The sequence below is a fragment of the Anopheles coustani genome, chromosome 3, assembly GCF_943734705.1.
Source record: "Anopheles coustani chromosome 3, idAnoCousDA_361_x.2, whole genome shotgun sequence".
Taxonomy (NCBI): domain Eukaryota; kingdom Metazoa; phylum Arthropoda; class Insecta; order Diptera; family Culicidae; genus Anopheles; species Anopheles coustani.
The window spans coordinates 32,678,249-32,691,259 of NC_071288.1; the positions used below are offsets into that span (position 1 = coordinate 32,678,249).

At 44.7% G+C, this 13,011-nt stretch overlaps 3 protein-coding genes across 3 annotated transcripts; 2 read left to right on the forward strand and 1 right to left on the reverse strand.

Annotated features, from left to right (window-relative positions):
• Window positions 1–4,476: 4,476 nt before the first annotated feature.
• LOC131260324 (inactive ubiquitin carboxyl-terminal hydrolase MINDY-4B) lies at window positions 4,477–6,454 on the forward strand. The gene is made up of 5 exons (XM_058262025.1): window positions 4,477–4,530; window positions 4,820–4,909; window positions 4,976–5,335; window positions 5,408–5,629; window positions 5,698–6,454. Exons 1-5 carry the CDS (start codon window positions 4,477–4,479, stop codon window positions 6,124–6,126), a joined length of 1,155 nt encoding a protein of 384 aa, XP_058118008.1. The 3' UTR covers window positions 6,127–6,454.
• Window positions 6,455–6,747: 293 nt separating this feature from the next.
• Window positions 6,748–8,420, forward strand: LOC131260321 (putative Dol-P-Glc:Glc(2)Man(9)GlcNAc(2)-PP-Dol alpha-1,2-glucosyltransferase). Its single transcript, XM_058262020.1, has 3 exons — window positions 6,748–6,945; window positions 7,004–7,600; window positions 7,666–8,420. The coding sequence occupies exons 1-3, from the start codon at window positions 6,790–6,792 to the stop codon at window positions 8,215–8,217; spliced, it is 1,305 nt and encodes a 434-aa protein (XP_058118003.1). The 5' UTR covers window positions 6,748–6,789; the 3' UTR covers window positions 8,218–8,420.
• Window positions 8,421–8,546: 126 nt separating this feature from the next.
• On the reverse strand, window positions 8,547–10,831 carry LOC131260319 (cytochrome P450 4d2-like). Its single transcript, XM_058262018.1, has 4 exons — window positions 10,675–10,831; window positions 8,991–10,007; window positions 8,736–8,918; window positions 8,547–8,656 (listed from the first exon to the last, which is right to left on the reverse strand). Exons 1-4 carry the CDS (start codon window positions 10,829–10,831, stop codon window positions 8,592–8,594), a joined length of 1,422 nt encoding a protein of 473 aa, XP_058118001.1. The 3' UTR covers window positions 8,547–8,591.
• Window positions 10,832–13,011: the final 2,180 nt, after the last annotated feature.

Sequence of the window (13,011 nt, forward strand, 5' to 3'; positions counted from 1 at the left end):
AGAGTGGCATGCCTTTAAAAGTTGCTGCAAACTGGCCCGAAATCGTGCCATTTTTGAGTGACACCATGGCAAACGAGTTCACTAACACTTCGGCTGCAAAATGCCTACAAAGCGGCTGGTGGATCGATACGCAAGGGGCTAATGAAACGACAGAACGCGTGGAACAAGGACAACGATCGTTGGGTTTGACTAAATATGCTCCCGTGTGGTGGAACAGATTTCACATTAAGATCCTAACAAGATGTTTGTGGAGATTACATTTCTGTCCTATGGCTTAAGTCGATTTTCTCATCATATGCTACTCACAATGTAAACCTTGGCACTTGTAACATGAAGGCCATCCTGTACCCACTTGTCCATCACAAAGATCACATGGAACACTATCAACCTGAACGAGGTGGAAAAGCCAGCGTACTGAATAACCGTGCGTGCATCTGTGCGAATTATGATTTGAAAAGTTTTTGCTGAACCGACACCTGCCTTTCAATCATCTTTCCTCCACGGGGTGAAACGGGTTTGCAGTAAAATTTTGTGCAAGGGAAAGGAAACATTGTTGCGGTACATCATAGTCCGGTGCATCAACACCAGTCGGTTGAGGGGGTTTTCCCGTGCACTCACCGTCTTCTGAAACGGCTAACGCGATATTTCCGATGTATGCACGAAAAGCATGGAAACTAAAATCCATAATTCGAGTAGCAACTTTATGAACAGAACCTCGAACAGAAAACTTACTCACAGCGTTAAGAAAAATTCCTTTCGTGGCTTATTTGTTCAAACATCTCAGGGCGTTATATTTCACTCCAACCGGAAGCTTCCTACAAGGTTAACCGAAACCGAAAAGGTAAAATTGTTTTATAAACAGGAAAGCATTTGCTCAACTTTTTCAATTCAATAGGTAGCTAAAGTAAAATTCAATTACTGCAGCTCTGAGTCAATATGTGGTTAAAATACAATATATATTTTTACCGTTAGTTCAACTTCGTCGAAACTATCAAACACCATGCGCCTCCATCGGAATAAAATCCAATTTACTAGACATATACTTATTTACTTTTATTTAGAGAAAAAAATTAAGATACAAAACAATTCTTGGTTTTGTATTTTGTGTTTTTTGGCAATAGAATTCAACAACTTTTCAAAAATTGGAATGAACTTAAGAATATGTTCAGGTTAACCAACCAATTTCGGCACAAAAATCACGTTTAGGCACAGCGCATTGTTTCATTATTCTGCGCATCTGCACTAGCTGTCGAACGTAAATGTCATAAACTCACCTCAAACTGACTGACACCTGACGAGCGCATTAGAATATCACTCGAAACATTCCATCAGGTATACAGCTTTATGCGCATTTCGGAAAATCTTTGGCTTGAAGTGCTTTCGCAGACACACACTCATATCCGGAGTTGTTACCCAAACTTAGGCAGCCGGTAACAACATGTCCTGAAGGTCTATGAGGGTTGTATACGGATGGCCAAAACCAATGAAATTCCATAAACTGCACCGGCGTTTGGAAAAGCGAAAAGCACATAGGAAAAGAAAGAAAAGTTTGGTACCTCACTACCAACAGTCGACCCAAAACATCGCCCACTTTGCCGACCAGGCTCTGGTCCCGTCACTCATTACAATCGATTTATTGTCAGTCGATTTTATTTTAGACACCTAGGTCGACGTGCGCTGCTAGTGCTCTTAGGTTGTTTGCCCGCCAGCTGAACCGTTGAGGGCGTTGATGCCACTTCTGCAAACGCTGTTTGTCTCAATTGCGCCGAGAAGATGTATATTTTGGGAGGCTCATTTATCGACCGGTTGTTTTTCGGTCAATTTTCGCCCTCAGTTGAAAAACTTCAACGCAGCCCAGGGTGAATGAAATTAGTTTTAAGCTTTTTAAATTTTTATTGATCGCCGGAACGTTAATTGATGGTGGATCGTGGCTTGGTAAACAGCGGAACGGGTGAACGATGTACCACTGTGGCAGCGCAACTGAACCCATACACACCGAAGGGATGAACAACCCTAGCATTAGAACTTCTCGCAGGACGAAACTATTAATGGAAGAAAGCATTGAGTAATTAAATGCAGTACATTTGTTTGTATCAGTTCGTTTACACTTTGTTGTACTCCCATTAAGCTTTGTCTGTCTTTATCAAATAAAATTTATAAAATTCATTGTATCGTCTTACAATTTTATGGACATTTACTCCGTTACCTTTTTTTCTGACTCAAGTTTTTAATAAGTTTTAATGAATTCTACTACTTTCATTATTCTTGTATTCCTAAACTTATGCCTTGCACTGTACAACAGGCGTGAGGAGTTGGAAATCCTTGACGCCTCGCAATGGATACCCGGTACCCATGGGGTACTGCAATCAAATGATTCCAGGACCCTAGCGGAAAAAAAGGAAAAATAATACAACCCTAAAGCCATACGCGAAAGGGCGCCTAACTTCTCACCTCTTGGTTGGCAGCGGGGGGGAGGCAAAATAAGACACCCCAAACACTACCTGGTACGACTCCGGGATTGGCAGTGGCGTGCCGTGTTTATTGCACCACTCTTACTTCTTCTTCTACTTCTATGCGCCTTCGGTTTCCCCGGGAAAAAAGGCGCCACAAACGGCCTGCTGTTGCTGCGCTGGAAACGGAGTTAAATGGTCCGCCGTCCGGAAGGAGTGGCAGAAGGGACCGAGGGGCACTTAGAATGCACCATCCACCGTTAGGCGGGAGGCTCGACCGATGTTTGGCATCAGCCCCCGGGAGCATAAAACTATCGGGCCAATGCTCACTTCGGTTCATTCGCCCAACGGTGGCCGTTCGTCACGGTGGTCTTCGGCTGAAACGGTTGCTTCCTGAGCTCCCCAGTGAATCTCCCATCTCGAGTGTAGGAGGGTGTGTTACGCAGGAGGTGAAGTGAGAAGTGTGACACCCTCATCCGGTCGAGCCCGTCGAAGGGGTGACGGAAACATAACCGGCACGCGGCCGTCGCGATTGCACGCGAACCAATTCGCAAGCCCGTGGTGTGTGAAGTGTGTTTGCGTCTGGTGATTATGTGTTTTGTTTTCTCCATTGCTTCTGCTTGTGCCTTTCAATTACTGCCCGAAATTCGAACATATAGGACACAGCTAATAATAACCATTCCCTTTTGCTAAGTTCTGAGCTTCAACTTTCTTCGCGCGTGGTGTGTTTTCTCATTTGGCTGCGTACCACAAAGATCGTTAGAAATGTGGCTGCGTACTACTATAGGCTCATTTTATTTGAAAGAAGATTCGGAAATGCTATCCGTAACTGCTTCAACATTTATCTCGTGCGGTGTACCAGTTTTTGAACTCTTTTACTCACCAAAGAAGTACTTTCAAAAGAAGTCAGATGAACTGTAATAATCTGTATTAAGCCTTAAGTATCTGAAATTAAGCCAATTCAATACTATAATATTTTCCTTGAAAGAATAAAGTGGTAGAAAAACTAGTGTTGTCAAACGCAAATTAAAGTTTCCCACATATTTGGGTAACAAAGCTTTCTTTTTTCTTACCAGATTAGTTTAAACAGCACGAGAAGTATTTTGAAAACATTCCATAAACTGTTAAAGAACAAAACAATGTGCTTTTTATGAATTTTCCCTCCAAAATTTCTGTTAATTTTTGCTTACTTTTTTGGATTCACAATGGTTTTCACTAGACTACACAATTATGTAGTCGAGATAATAAAACCGCTTAGCTGAAGGCACCAGTCACATCCGCACGTGTTGTCTCGGTGTTGATGAGTGATATATTTTATAGTCGTTCCGCCCGGAACCTCAGAGCATAGTCGAATTTCCCAGACGGGCCCTGTTGGAAACGCAAGTCGTGCGTGCGACCAGGTGTAAATCGATGCGTGTCAGGCACGCATTGAGTGTCAGGTTAAGAGTTGGCCGATGGATGCGAACAAAAGAAAAATCTCACCGTCTTATTGCATAAACTGTGAACAAAGCATATATGCCGAGTTATGGCATTCATTCCCACCATCTTCTCCAACGGATCCTTCAGATCTTCCACCAGCCTTCGGGTTATTGAGTGGCTTGTTTTATGTGAAGGCAACAAGCCTAGCCATGTGTGCTGAGGGGGTGGGGTGTATAGTAAAAGGCTAAAAACAGTCGCAAGGTCGCCTTCCGAACGCTTATTTGTTCACACACGCTCCAGCACATGATGGCACGTGGATAATAGGGAAAATTTTGTCGTCGGAAAGATTCAAATGGCTGGTGCGTGCGTCTGGTTCTTCTTCGTTACCATCGATCTCTTGAGCCTTCTTCGACAGGTCAACGTGCCAACCAAGGGTGTCACGCAAACATCAGCTGCTAGAACCGGCAGGTGCCAAAGTTCGGCTATTGGAGCCCTAAATAATAATATCACCCCACGTCGATTCACAATAGGTATTAGGTTTCACTTGGCGATGCTAGGATATAGTGAAGTGTATAAGTGAAACAGATAATTTAAAACAAACAACATTATGTCGAAATTGAAAATTGTTGGCGGGCGTCCCATTACGATGGACGAGGCGATTGTGAGTACATGATTTTTTCATTAAATTATCCTTGAAAAAAGACACCAAATTAATACTCATCTGTATCCCTTTCCTTTATTCTAAACACATATTTGTAAATATCAAACAAATTCTTATCGAAAGCAATTTAAATAAAATTATGATTGCTTCATTTCCATTTCTTCCAAATTATGTCAAATATTTCAAATAGATTTTAGATTGGAAAACCTTTTGAACTTCTCAACGTGAAATGTTCCAAGATCAAGATGAAATAGTGATTAAGAAAACTTTTTGAACTGTCTATCTACAGGAACTGAGACAAACGGTTTTCGGGTCTGCAGCCAGTCCACCGCGTGGTGAATGGACCCGCACCGGATTTACGTTTGGCCCTGCAAACCAGGTATATACTACTTGAATCTCTCGTTCTACGAAAATTGGTTCGATATAATCGTTATGCTACCTGTAGGAATATCCATACGGATTACGTACTCCGAGGAATGCCACCCGTGGGATGCAGTCCGTTATCCAGGCGCACATTATCAAGCAGTTTATCTTCGACAATAAGCCGCGCGAGAAGTCGGTTCCGCTGGAGGAGCTGCTCAAGCCAAACGAGGCGGAACAGGCTCTATCCCTGTACACGGCCATGTCCGACATCCTGTGGAACATTGGGGAGAAGACGAAGGCGATCGTGGCGCTGCCGGGCGAGGCATCCCATATCCCACATAGCCACGTCTACTTCCAGGATAACGTTACCGAGAAGCTGTACTTCTTCGAGTTCACGAAGCTGGACGAGCTGCAGATATTCATGAAGCGCTACTTGCCCTACGTACGGCTAAAGTGTTTTCTTTCTCTCGAGGAAGCGGAATGAAGTAACATCTTACGCTTCTGTTTCTTATAGTTCACCGAAAATCCTGGCCCCGGAACACTTCTGTACCTGTACAGTGCCGTTTTGACGCGTGGCATGGAGAATATGCGGAATGATCTGGACGCCCCGAAGGGTGCCCACCTGATGGGACCACACGAGGAGGGGTCACTGAATGTCATCACGCTGCTGCTGACAGGCCGTGCCACGCCGTACCTTCACAACGGTGTGGTGTACGTTGGTGACGAGGACCACTACGTAAGTTCGATCTATCCTCATTCACAACAACATGCCAAAACTAAAAGCTATTCTGTTATCCACCATAGGCTGTGCCTCAGTTCGGAATTCTTAGCCGTGGCGCTATAGGATTGCTCGTCTGGGAGGGTGAAAACGAAGCGATGCGATCCGCGTCCCGTATGCCAGGATCTCGCTTGAAAACTCCGGCCACACCCGTGTGGGTGAGTTGCTGCTGTGGCCACTATGGCGTGCTGTTCAACTCGAACCGAGAGCTGCTGCGGAACTATCACGCCGAGAAGCGGTTCGAGCTGCACTACTACACTTGCGCCGGGTGCTATCTGTCGATGACGGTGGACAACCGTGGACAGGATGAGGGCGGTGGAAATGACGGAGATCAGGATGGGGATCGGAAACGTGACGACATGATCTCGACGCCGCTGGAAAGACTTATACACACGAAGTGGATGGACGCAAAGATTACCTATCATGGCGCACTGCCCGCTTCGTTGAACTTCTAAGACACCTGATTTTGTTTTGTCCCGGGCAATTTATTTGAATTAGACAACGTCAAAGATGGGTTTGGAAAGATATGCGCGTTCGCGAAAGTAGTGTTGTTGCGAATTGTTTTATCAATTCTATTTGCTACTCAATACAATGCACACAAATAATCTCCCACTGATTCACTTAAATATGAAGACAAATGGACACTAGAAGCAGGAGGGATAAATAAACTCACCCTACTATAACCCATCTCCGCCTGTAGGCTTGAAGGTTTATTTAAAACTTACCGGCAAAGGATTTGTGAACAATAAATAGTTTTGATCATAAGCGTTGATTGGTGGGCTTCGGAACATTTCAATAAACCGTTAGAGAGTATGACAAAGTAGAATGAAGTTACAAGATGGTTGTGTCTTTTATGATAAGTATCGTTAAATGAATATGCATTTTCAAACGGAGATTTGTTCGGAGAAAATAAGTTACCATCCAACAGCTTAATTCGAATATGACGGATTTCACCAAACGAAATATTTCACGAAACCCTACAAATGTCCACATGCTGATGATTTTTTTAAATTGTGAAACGTAAACAAAAACAGCATCACATATTTGTTTGATCAACAGCTCCGTCGTGGCGACGAAGCTAGTTTTAAAATCAAATGTTCTGTGGTTAAAAGGCAAAAATGCTTGCGAAATTCATTCCATTTGTGTTACTAACTGCTTATTCTTTCATTTCGTGGCTTGTATTTAACAAAGTGTACGGTACGACGCAACTTGTTATCGATGAAGAGTTTCATTTGCGGCAGGGTAATCACTATTGCATGGGCCGGTTTCAAGTGGTAAGTTTTCGTAATAAACCCCTCTATTATACCATTTAAAACGTCTTTTGGGTTACAGTGGGATCCAAAAATTACCACCTTCCCCGGGCTTTACCTTGCATCAGCCCTCGTGCTCAATCCCGTGAACGCCTGTTCCGTGTACAATCTGCGACTAACGTCCCTGGTAGCCGGCATCGTAAACGTGGTGCTCATTTTCCTGATACGACGAAACTTTATCAACCGGAAAACTAACACCGACCTCCTGCTGGAAACGGCCTCGCTGGCACTACTTCCCCCACTGTACTTTTTCTCACACCTCTACTACACCGATGTCCTGTCCGTCACGGCCGTCCTCTTGCTGTTGCTGGCCAGTGAACGGCGAAGGCACAACTGGGCCGCACTCTGGGGCTTCTTTGCGGTGCTGATGCGCCAAACGAACATCGTATGGGTGGGATTTGTTTGTGGGTCGCGCGCTTTGGATATGCTGCTCGCCAGAGGAAATGTGAAGCAAATGTTACTTTCTCCGAGCCGGATGATTCACCTCGTAGGCGACATAATCGACCGATTTTGGGCTTACGCTCTGGTTATGGCCGGGTTCGTTGCATTCCTTGTGTTCAACGGTTCCATCGTTATCGGTGATAAATCTGCACACGAAGCCGCAATACATCTTCCGCAGGTACGTTGAATCCCCTTGTCCCCTTTCCATTTATATGCAATCGAATTTCTCATTCCTCTTTTCAGCTTCTTTACTTTGTCGTTTTCTTCGCCGCATTCAGTTCTTCCTTGGTACTTCCAGCGGGTGTGACCATTTTAAAGACTTTGATACGCAAATGGTATCTTGTGGCACTTGCATGCACCATTGCCGGCGTAATAATCCACTACAACACCATCGTACACCCGTACCTGCTGGCGGACAATCGACACTATACCTTTTACCTGTGGAACCGATTCTACGGTCGTTGGACGTTTGCACGCTTTCTTCCGATTCCGCTCTACGTGGTTGGCGGTTTCCTCGTATGGAAAGCAAGCATGCAGCATCAATCTTTCGGATACATCATCCTATCCACGGTGGCCATATTTGCCTCCATTGCGTTACAGCAACTCATCGAAGTGCGCTACTTTCTGCTTCCATTCCTTGTCCTGCGGCTGCTCCGTAAAGGTGGCGTTTCGAGGAAGGCACTTATTCTAGAGCTGCTCATAAATGTAGCCATCAATGTTGTAACATTCGCACTTTTCTTTCATAAAGAGATTAGTTGGAAAAATTACACAGCACCACAAAGAATAATGTGGTAAAATTACAAAGCAATCAAAACTGTAGGACATCGGAGAAAACTTTTAGGCTGTTCCACACATCATCCCTTTGAAAGTCTGATATAAAATTAAATGTGCATTCAGTTTGCCCTAAAGAGCTTAATATTTGATTAAATCTATTCTGCAATTGTTAAGGATTCCCTTTGAACGCACAATAAAACTTTGCTCTTCTAGTCTATCTGTAATAAGAACCTGACCAATTTTCTACCACAAAGAATAGTTATGGCAACTTTACAATTGTATTTAACATACCCAAATCCCCTCCCCCTATACCCGAGGAACGAATGCTATGAATAACCCATCCTTTGGTTTCAGTGTCAGCTGCATCGTTAGCTTCGGCTCCGGGCCGGCCGAAGTCAGCTTAAGTGACGTATTACCTTCGAAATGGTACTTTTCAATTCAAGCATCGCAAACTTTTGTCCTACGGCAGTCAATGGAACGATAGAGATTAGTAGTAATAGTACGATTTAATATTTTATATGGGTTCATCTGTAACCTACCTATACAATTACGAGGCCCCGCACTGAACGGGACGTAAGCGTACGGACTCGTCTGCTCCATCGTGCGGTCTGGCGCAAACCGCTCCGGATCAAAACGTTCCGGATCGGAAAACACGGCCGGATCACGGTGCATGTGCATTATACCAATGTTGAAATTCGATCCCTCTGGTACCGTTTTGCCTCCTAGGGGTGAAACGAGCGCAATCGATTTCGTTAGAAAATGATCTACTAGCGATCCATTAGATTGTTTCTTACCCAAGTCGACATCCTCGGTGAAACGACGAGCGATAATCGGCACCGGAGGGTACAATCGAAGCGATTCCTTTATGACCATCTCCAGATACTTCATGTCCTGCAGATTACGATGGCTGACCGGTGCGTGCGGATCGTTGCCCACGATGTCTACCACTTCTTGGAACACCTTTTCCTGCACCTCCGGATGGCGGGCAAGCAGTAGCAGGGTGAACGAGATCGCGATCGTCGTCGTATCGTGGCCCTCGAACATAAACGTATCCACCTCCTCCTGTATCTCCCTATCCGTCAGCGGACGCCCATCGATCGTGGCCTGTAGTAACACATCCAGGAAAGCCATCCGACGCTTGCTACCAATGTCGGCACCATCCTCGTCCGCATCCCCGGGGCCCTTGTTTGCCTCCCGTGCCATCAGCTCCTGTCGTCGCGATTGAATAATCTTCGTCGTGAACGCGTGCAGCACGCGGATGATTCTATCCTGACGCTTCCGGTCGGCGGACAGATTGAACAGAAAATCCACCCGCTGCCACACCTTCACGAAGCGCCCCGTCAGCACCAGACTAAGCTCCGTGATGGCCTTAACGTATTCCGACTCCGTATCGGTTTGCGCGTTGATCGAGGTGCCCATTGCCGTTTCGCAAATGATATCCAGTGCCGCCAGCGTCACATACGGATAGATGTTGACCAGCGAACCCGTTGCTTCCGGTCTGAGCCGTTCGACGAGCACCGCGCTCTGCTTGTGGAACACCTCGATGAACTGGTCAAGAATTTTGAAGTGAAATGCCGGTGTAAGAATTTTCCGCTTAGCGAACCACTTCTGCCCGGTGCTCAGCAGCAGCCCGTCGCCCAGCCAGGGCACGAGAAACTTGTACAGTTCACTTTTCCGCAGGAGCTTTTGACTGCTTAGTACGATTTCGTTGTACTTTACGTTGGTACAGAACAGAGCCAACCGATTCCCAATCCACACTCGGAACAAGTTTCCATATTTATTCTTTAGGTTGGACACGAAATCGATTATATCTATAATGAAAGAACAAGTGAAAAGATTTCATTATACAATTTTTTTATCAGGCACCAGCTTGTTTGTCCTTTTATGACACCTACGTTTAAGCTTCTTATCGCTAGAAGTCATACCAATTATAATTAAATTATATTCAATTTACTTAATTTCCTTTTCCTAGCGCTCGTAAAACATATCGAAACTAATCAAACCGATTTACTTCTATTACATTTTAAGCGTGAATCATTTTTTTAGCTTAACAAACCCATTGGGTTCTACCCAACATCCAGAATGATTTGGTAAAAAAAATCAACGTTACATACGTTGCTAACGTAAATCGGATCACCATGACGTTCGAGAGTGTGTTGCAGACAAACTCAAAGTTCACTTTTTTTTACTATTAATGATCTTTCTGCCCTCGGCATTGCGCACTCTATTTGCTAGACCGGTTCCAAGACTTTGACACGCTTTGCATTAACCTCCTCCTGTGCCGGCCCCATTGCGAATCGCCGATACTTAACGATTCATTGTTGTAAAAAGATTACGAATGGCGCTGTACGACGAAAAAAACTACGCGTCAACACAACTGTCTACTGAAGACGGATCTCTGAGATGGTCTTTTTGTTCTTTTATGCTAGTATTTTGGAAGGGTCATCTCCCCGTCGGGCGGTCGTCGGTCGAACCTACCTTCCGGCTTCAGGTTGATGTACAGATAGAAGCAGCCCACGATCGGGAGCGGAATCGGACCTGGGATGTGTTTGCCGTACTTCAGGTTTCGCCGTACCAGCAGATAATTAACCGTCAGGGTCACTGCCAAAATGGCCAGTAAAACCTGCAGCATCATCACGCACCGGTTTGTTTGGGAGGCTGGGGAGGCTCGTATGCTGAATGAAATTACCCTGCATTCACTGACCGGTGTGTAAAAAAGGCACCTACACGGTTCCAGTGCGCGGTACAACTGCGCAGAACGATCATCGCGGAAAAACTCGCGTCTCTATTCGATCGCGGTTGGTTTGCGATGTTACAACGGCGGACCTTCACAGTGTGCGTGTTCCCATTCAGCCCAGTTTGTTCATTGGAAGTCCGAGATAAGGCTCAACAATAACTGCCACATGGAGAGCATTGTATGGTTTACCTACACATATTTTCCCTCTCGATCTACAATTCGACCACAATTGTACGGCATTATCGGGGCGTTACTATTCTGTTTACTTCAGTAGCGTAACCGTACGCCGGTTGCAAAAACAAGTGCCCTCGAAGGTGACCACTTATCGTTTAGCGCAGGGGTAGGGAAAGTCCGGCCCTGAGAGTCGGTAAACTGAAATCTAATATATAATTGAAAAATTGTTAGAATTCCACAGCTCACCCGACAGCGTGAATTCAAGTCCGGACCAAGAACGAGGTGCCGATAAGCAATTACTATTCTCGTGAATAAGCTTACCCAGTCTTTGATAAGTCTTTAATAATATTTCCCAACAAGGTTCTTACGAGCAGTGGAAAATAAAAAAATATTGACGATCAACAGAGGATCTATTTACATTTAAAAATGTACACCTCAAGTGGTTTTTACTCTACAAGCTGGCCTTTATGTTTTTCGCGTTGTCTGACGGGAACGAAATTTTGCATCTACCGGTCATACCTAAAATAAACAGTTGCCAACCGCTGAGTGAACCTGTTTGCATCTCGAGAAGGTGAAACGATGCGTAAAGTCGATTGCACTCACACCCAACAACGAGCGGCGGGTTCCTCCCTTTGGGCGGGAGTAAGTCACAGACGGATGGACAGATTCACTTTCTCGCCAGCCGCAAGGTCAGTGAGTGTGTTATCTCGAGTTTAAAATTTTTTTTTAAATACATGAGAAAGATAAATGGATATTGGTTACTTAAATTTATATGAATTTTTAAAACGCGGCTACGTTTCAAACTTCTTTTATTAAACACATGTGAAAAGGCTTTCGACCACGTGGTGTTAGGTAAACTCACTTCATTCATGTTTTAATGTTTGAACAAGCACTTTTATAGTTGTGATCAAATAAGATTCAATCAGATTGCCAACCCAGTAGCAGCATCTTACCGTAAGGATTTTGCCCTGCGTACATTAACACATTTCCCAACACCGGGACCGGCTTTGGGCCAGCGACCGCTACCGACTTCTTCACCGACCAGTCGTGAAACACATATCGAAGCAACACCAGAGCAACGAAGGTCAACAGGAACTGCACAAACATCTTGACCCCGGTAGGATATTCGGTAAGTATTAAAAGTTAAGTAAAAGGTTCTACCAGCGAACCACGCCAACGTGGGGAAAGGCCATCCGTGCACTAAGCCTAACCGTATGGCGACGGTGCACTTTTCCTCTACGGTGAGTACTAAAGGGCTGCAATCGTGGCCGGTGCTATCAGGCTGTTTTGGCTCTATTGATTAGATACATTGGACGCACAACATAACATCCAACCATGGGGGGGTGTAATCTGACGATATGGCGATAAGGTTTAATATAATCTCCCTGGGTGAGCAACCTTTGTGCTGCACCGTTGTGAAGCTAATAATTCCCTTTTATCGTTTGCAGTTGCATGACGGGAAATCTCGGCCTGACCTGGATTACAGCTTGGTTCAGTAAAAAAGACGAATGTACCGTTTTTAACTCCAAACCAAAGGAGTATATTCAGTTTTAAATTTATTGCAATTTTGTTAGTCCACCATTATGATATTGAAAACATTATTAACCGTAAGACACACGGTTTACTGCGGAATTGACGTGGAGTTGAGCATTATTTAGGAGGAGTTGTATTAAGGAGGAGTAGGAATGGAACATTAAATAAATAAACTTCCATTACTTCCGCTACAACAGTGAGAACCTTGCCAAAGATAGAACTTGACGGGCAAGTCTTCTTGGCATCACGATCGATCATTTAACGACTCCTCATGTTAATGATACCGATATAGCAGCATCTCGTAGGCTATTAATAACAAGCACATTGCATCTGAAGCTAATGACACAAGTATAACGGCACATGCCTCAATC

Excerpts from the sequence above, each read along its gene's own strand:
- LOC131260324 (XM_058262025.1), top strand. The coding sequence starts at position 4,477 with ATGTCGAAATTGAAAATTGTTGGCGGGCGTCCCATTACGATGGACGAG. Across the intron at positions 4,531-4,819 it reads TTACGATGGACGAGGCGATT|GAACTGAGACAAACGGTTTT; the intron begins GTGAGTACATGA and ends GTCTATCTACAG. Across the intron at positions 4,910-4,975 it reads CGTTTGGCCCTGCAAACCAG|GAATATCCATACGGATTACG; the intron begins GTATATACTACT and ends TGCTACCTGTAG.
- LOC131260321 (XM_058262020.1), top strand. The coding sequence starts at position 6,790 with ATGCTTGCGAAATTCATTCCATTTGTGTTACTAACTGCTTATTCTTTC. Across the intron at positions 6,946-7,003 it reads GCATGGGCCGGTTTCAAGTG|TGGGATCCAAAAATTACCAC; the intron begins GTAAGTTTTCGT and ends TTTGGGTTACAG. Across the intron at positions 7,601-7,665 it reads CCGCAATACATCTTCCGCAG|CTTCTTTACTTTGTCGTTTT; the intron begins GTACGTTGAATC and ends TCCTCTTTTCAG.
- LOC131260319 (XM_058262018.1), bottom strand. The coding sequence starts at position 10,831 with ATGATGCTGCAGGTTTTACTGGCCATTTTGGCAGTGACCCTGACGGTT. Across the intron at positions 8,919-8,990 it reads CACCGAGGATGTCGACTTGG|GAGGCAAAACGGTACCAGAG; the intron begins GTAAGAAACAAT and ends TTTCACCCCTAG. Across the intron at positions 8,657-8,735 it reads GGGGCCTCGTAATTGTATAG|GACAAAAGTTTGCGATGCTT; the intron begins GTAGGTTACAGA and ends TGACTGCCGTAG.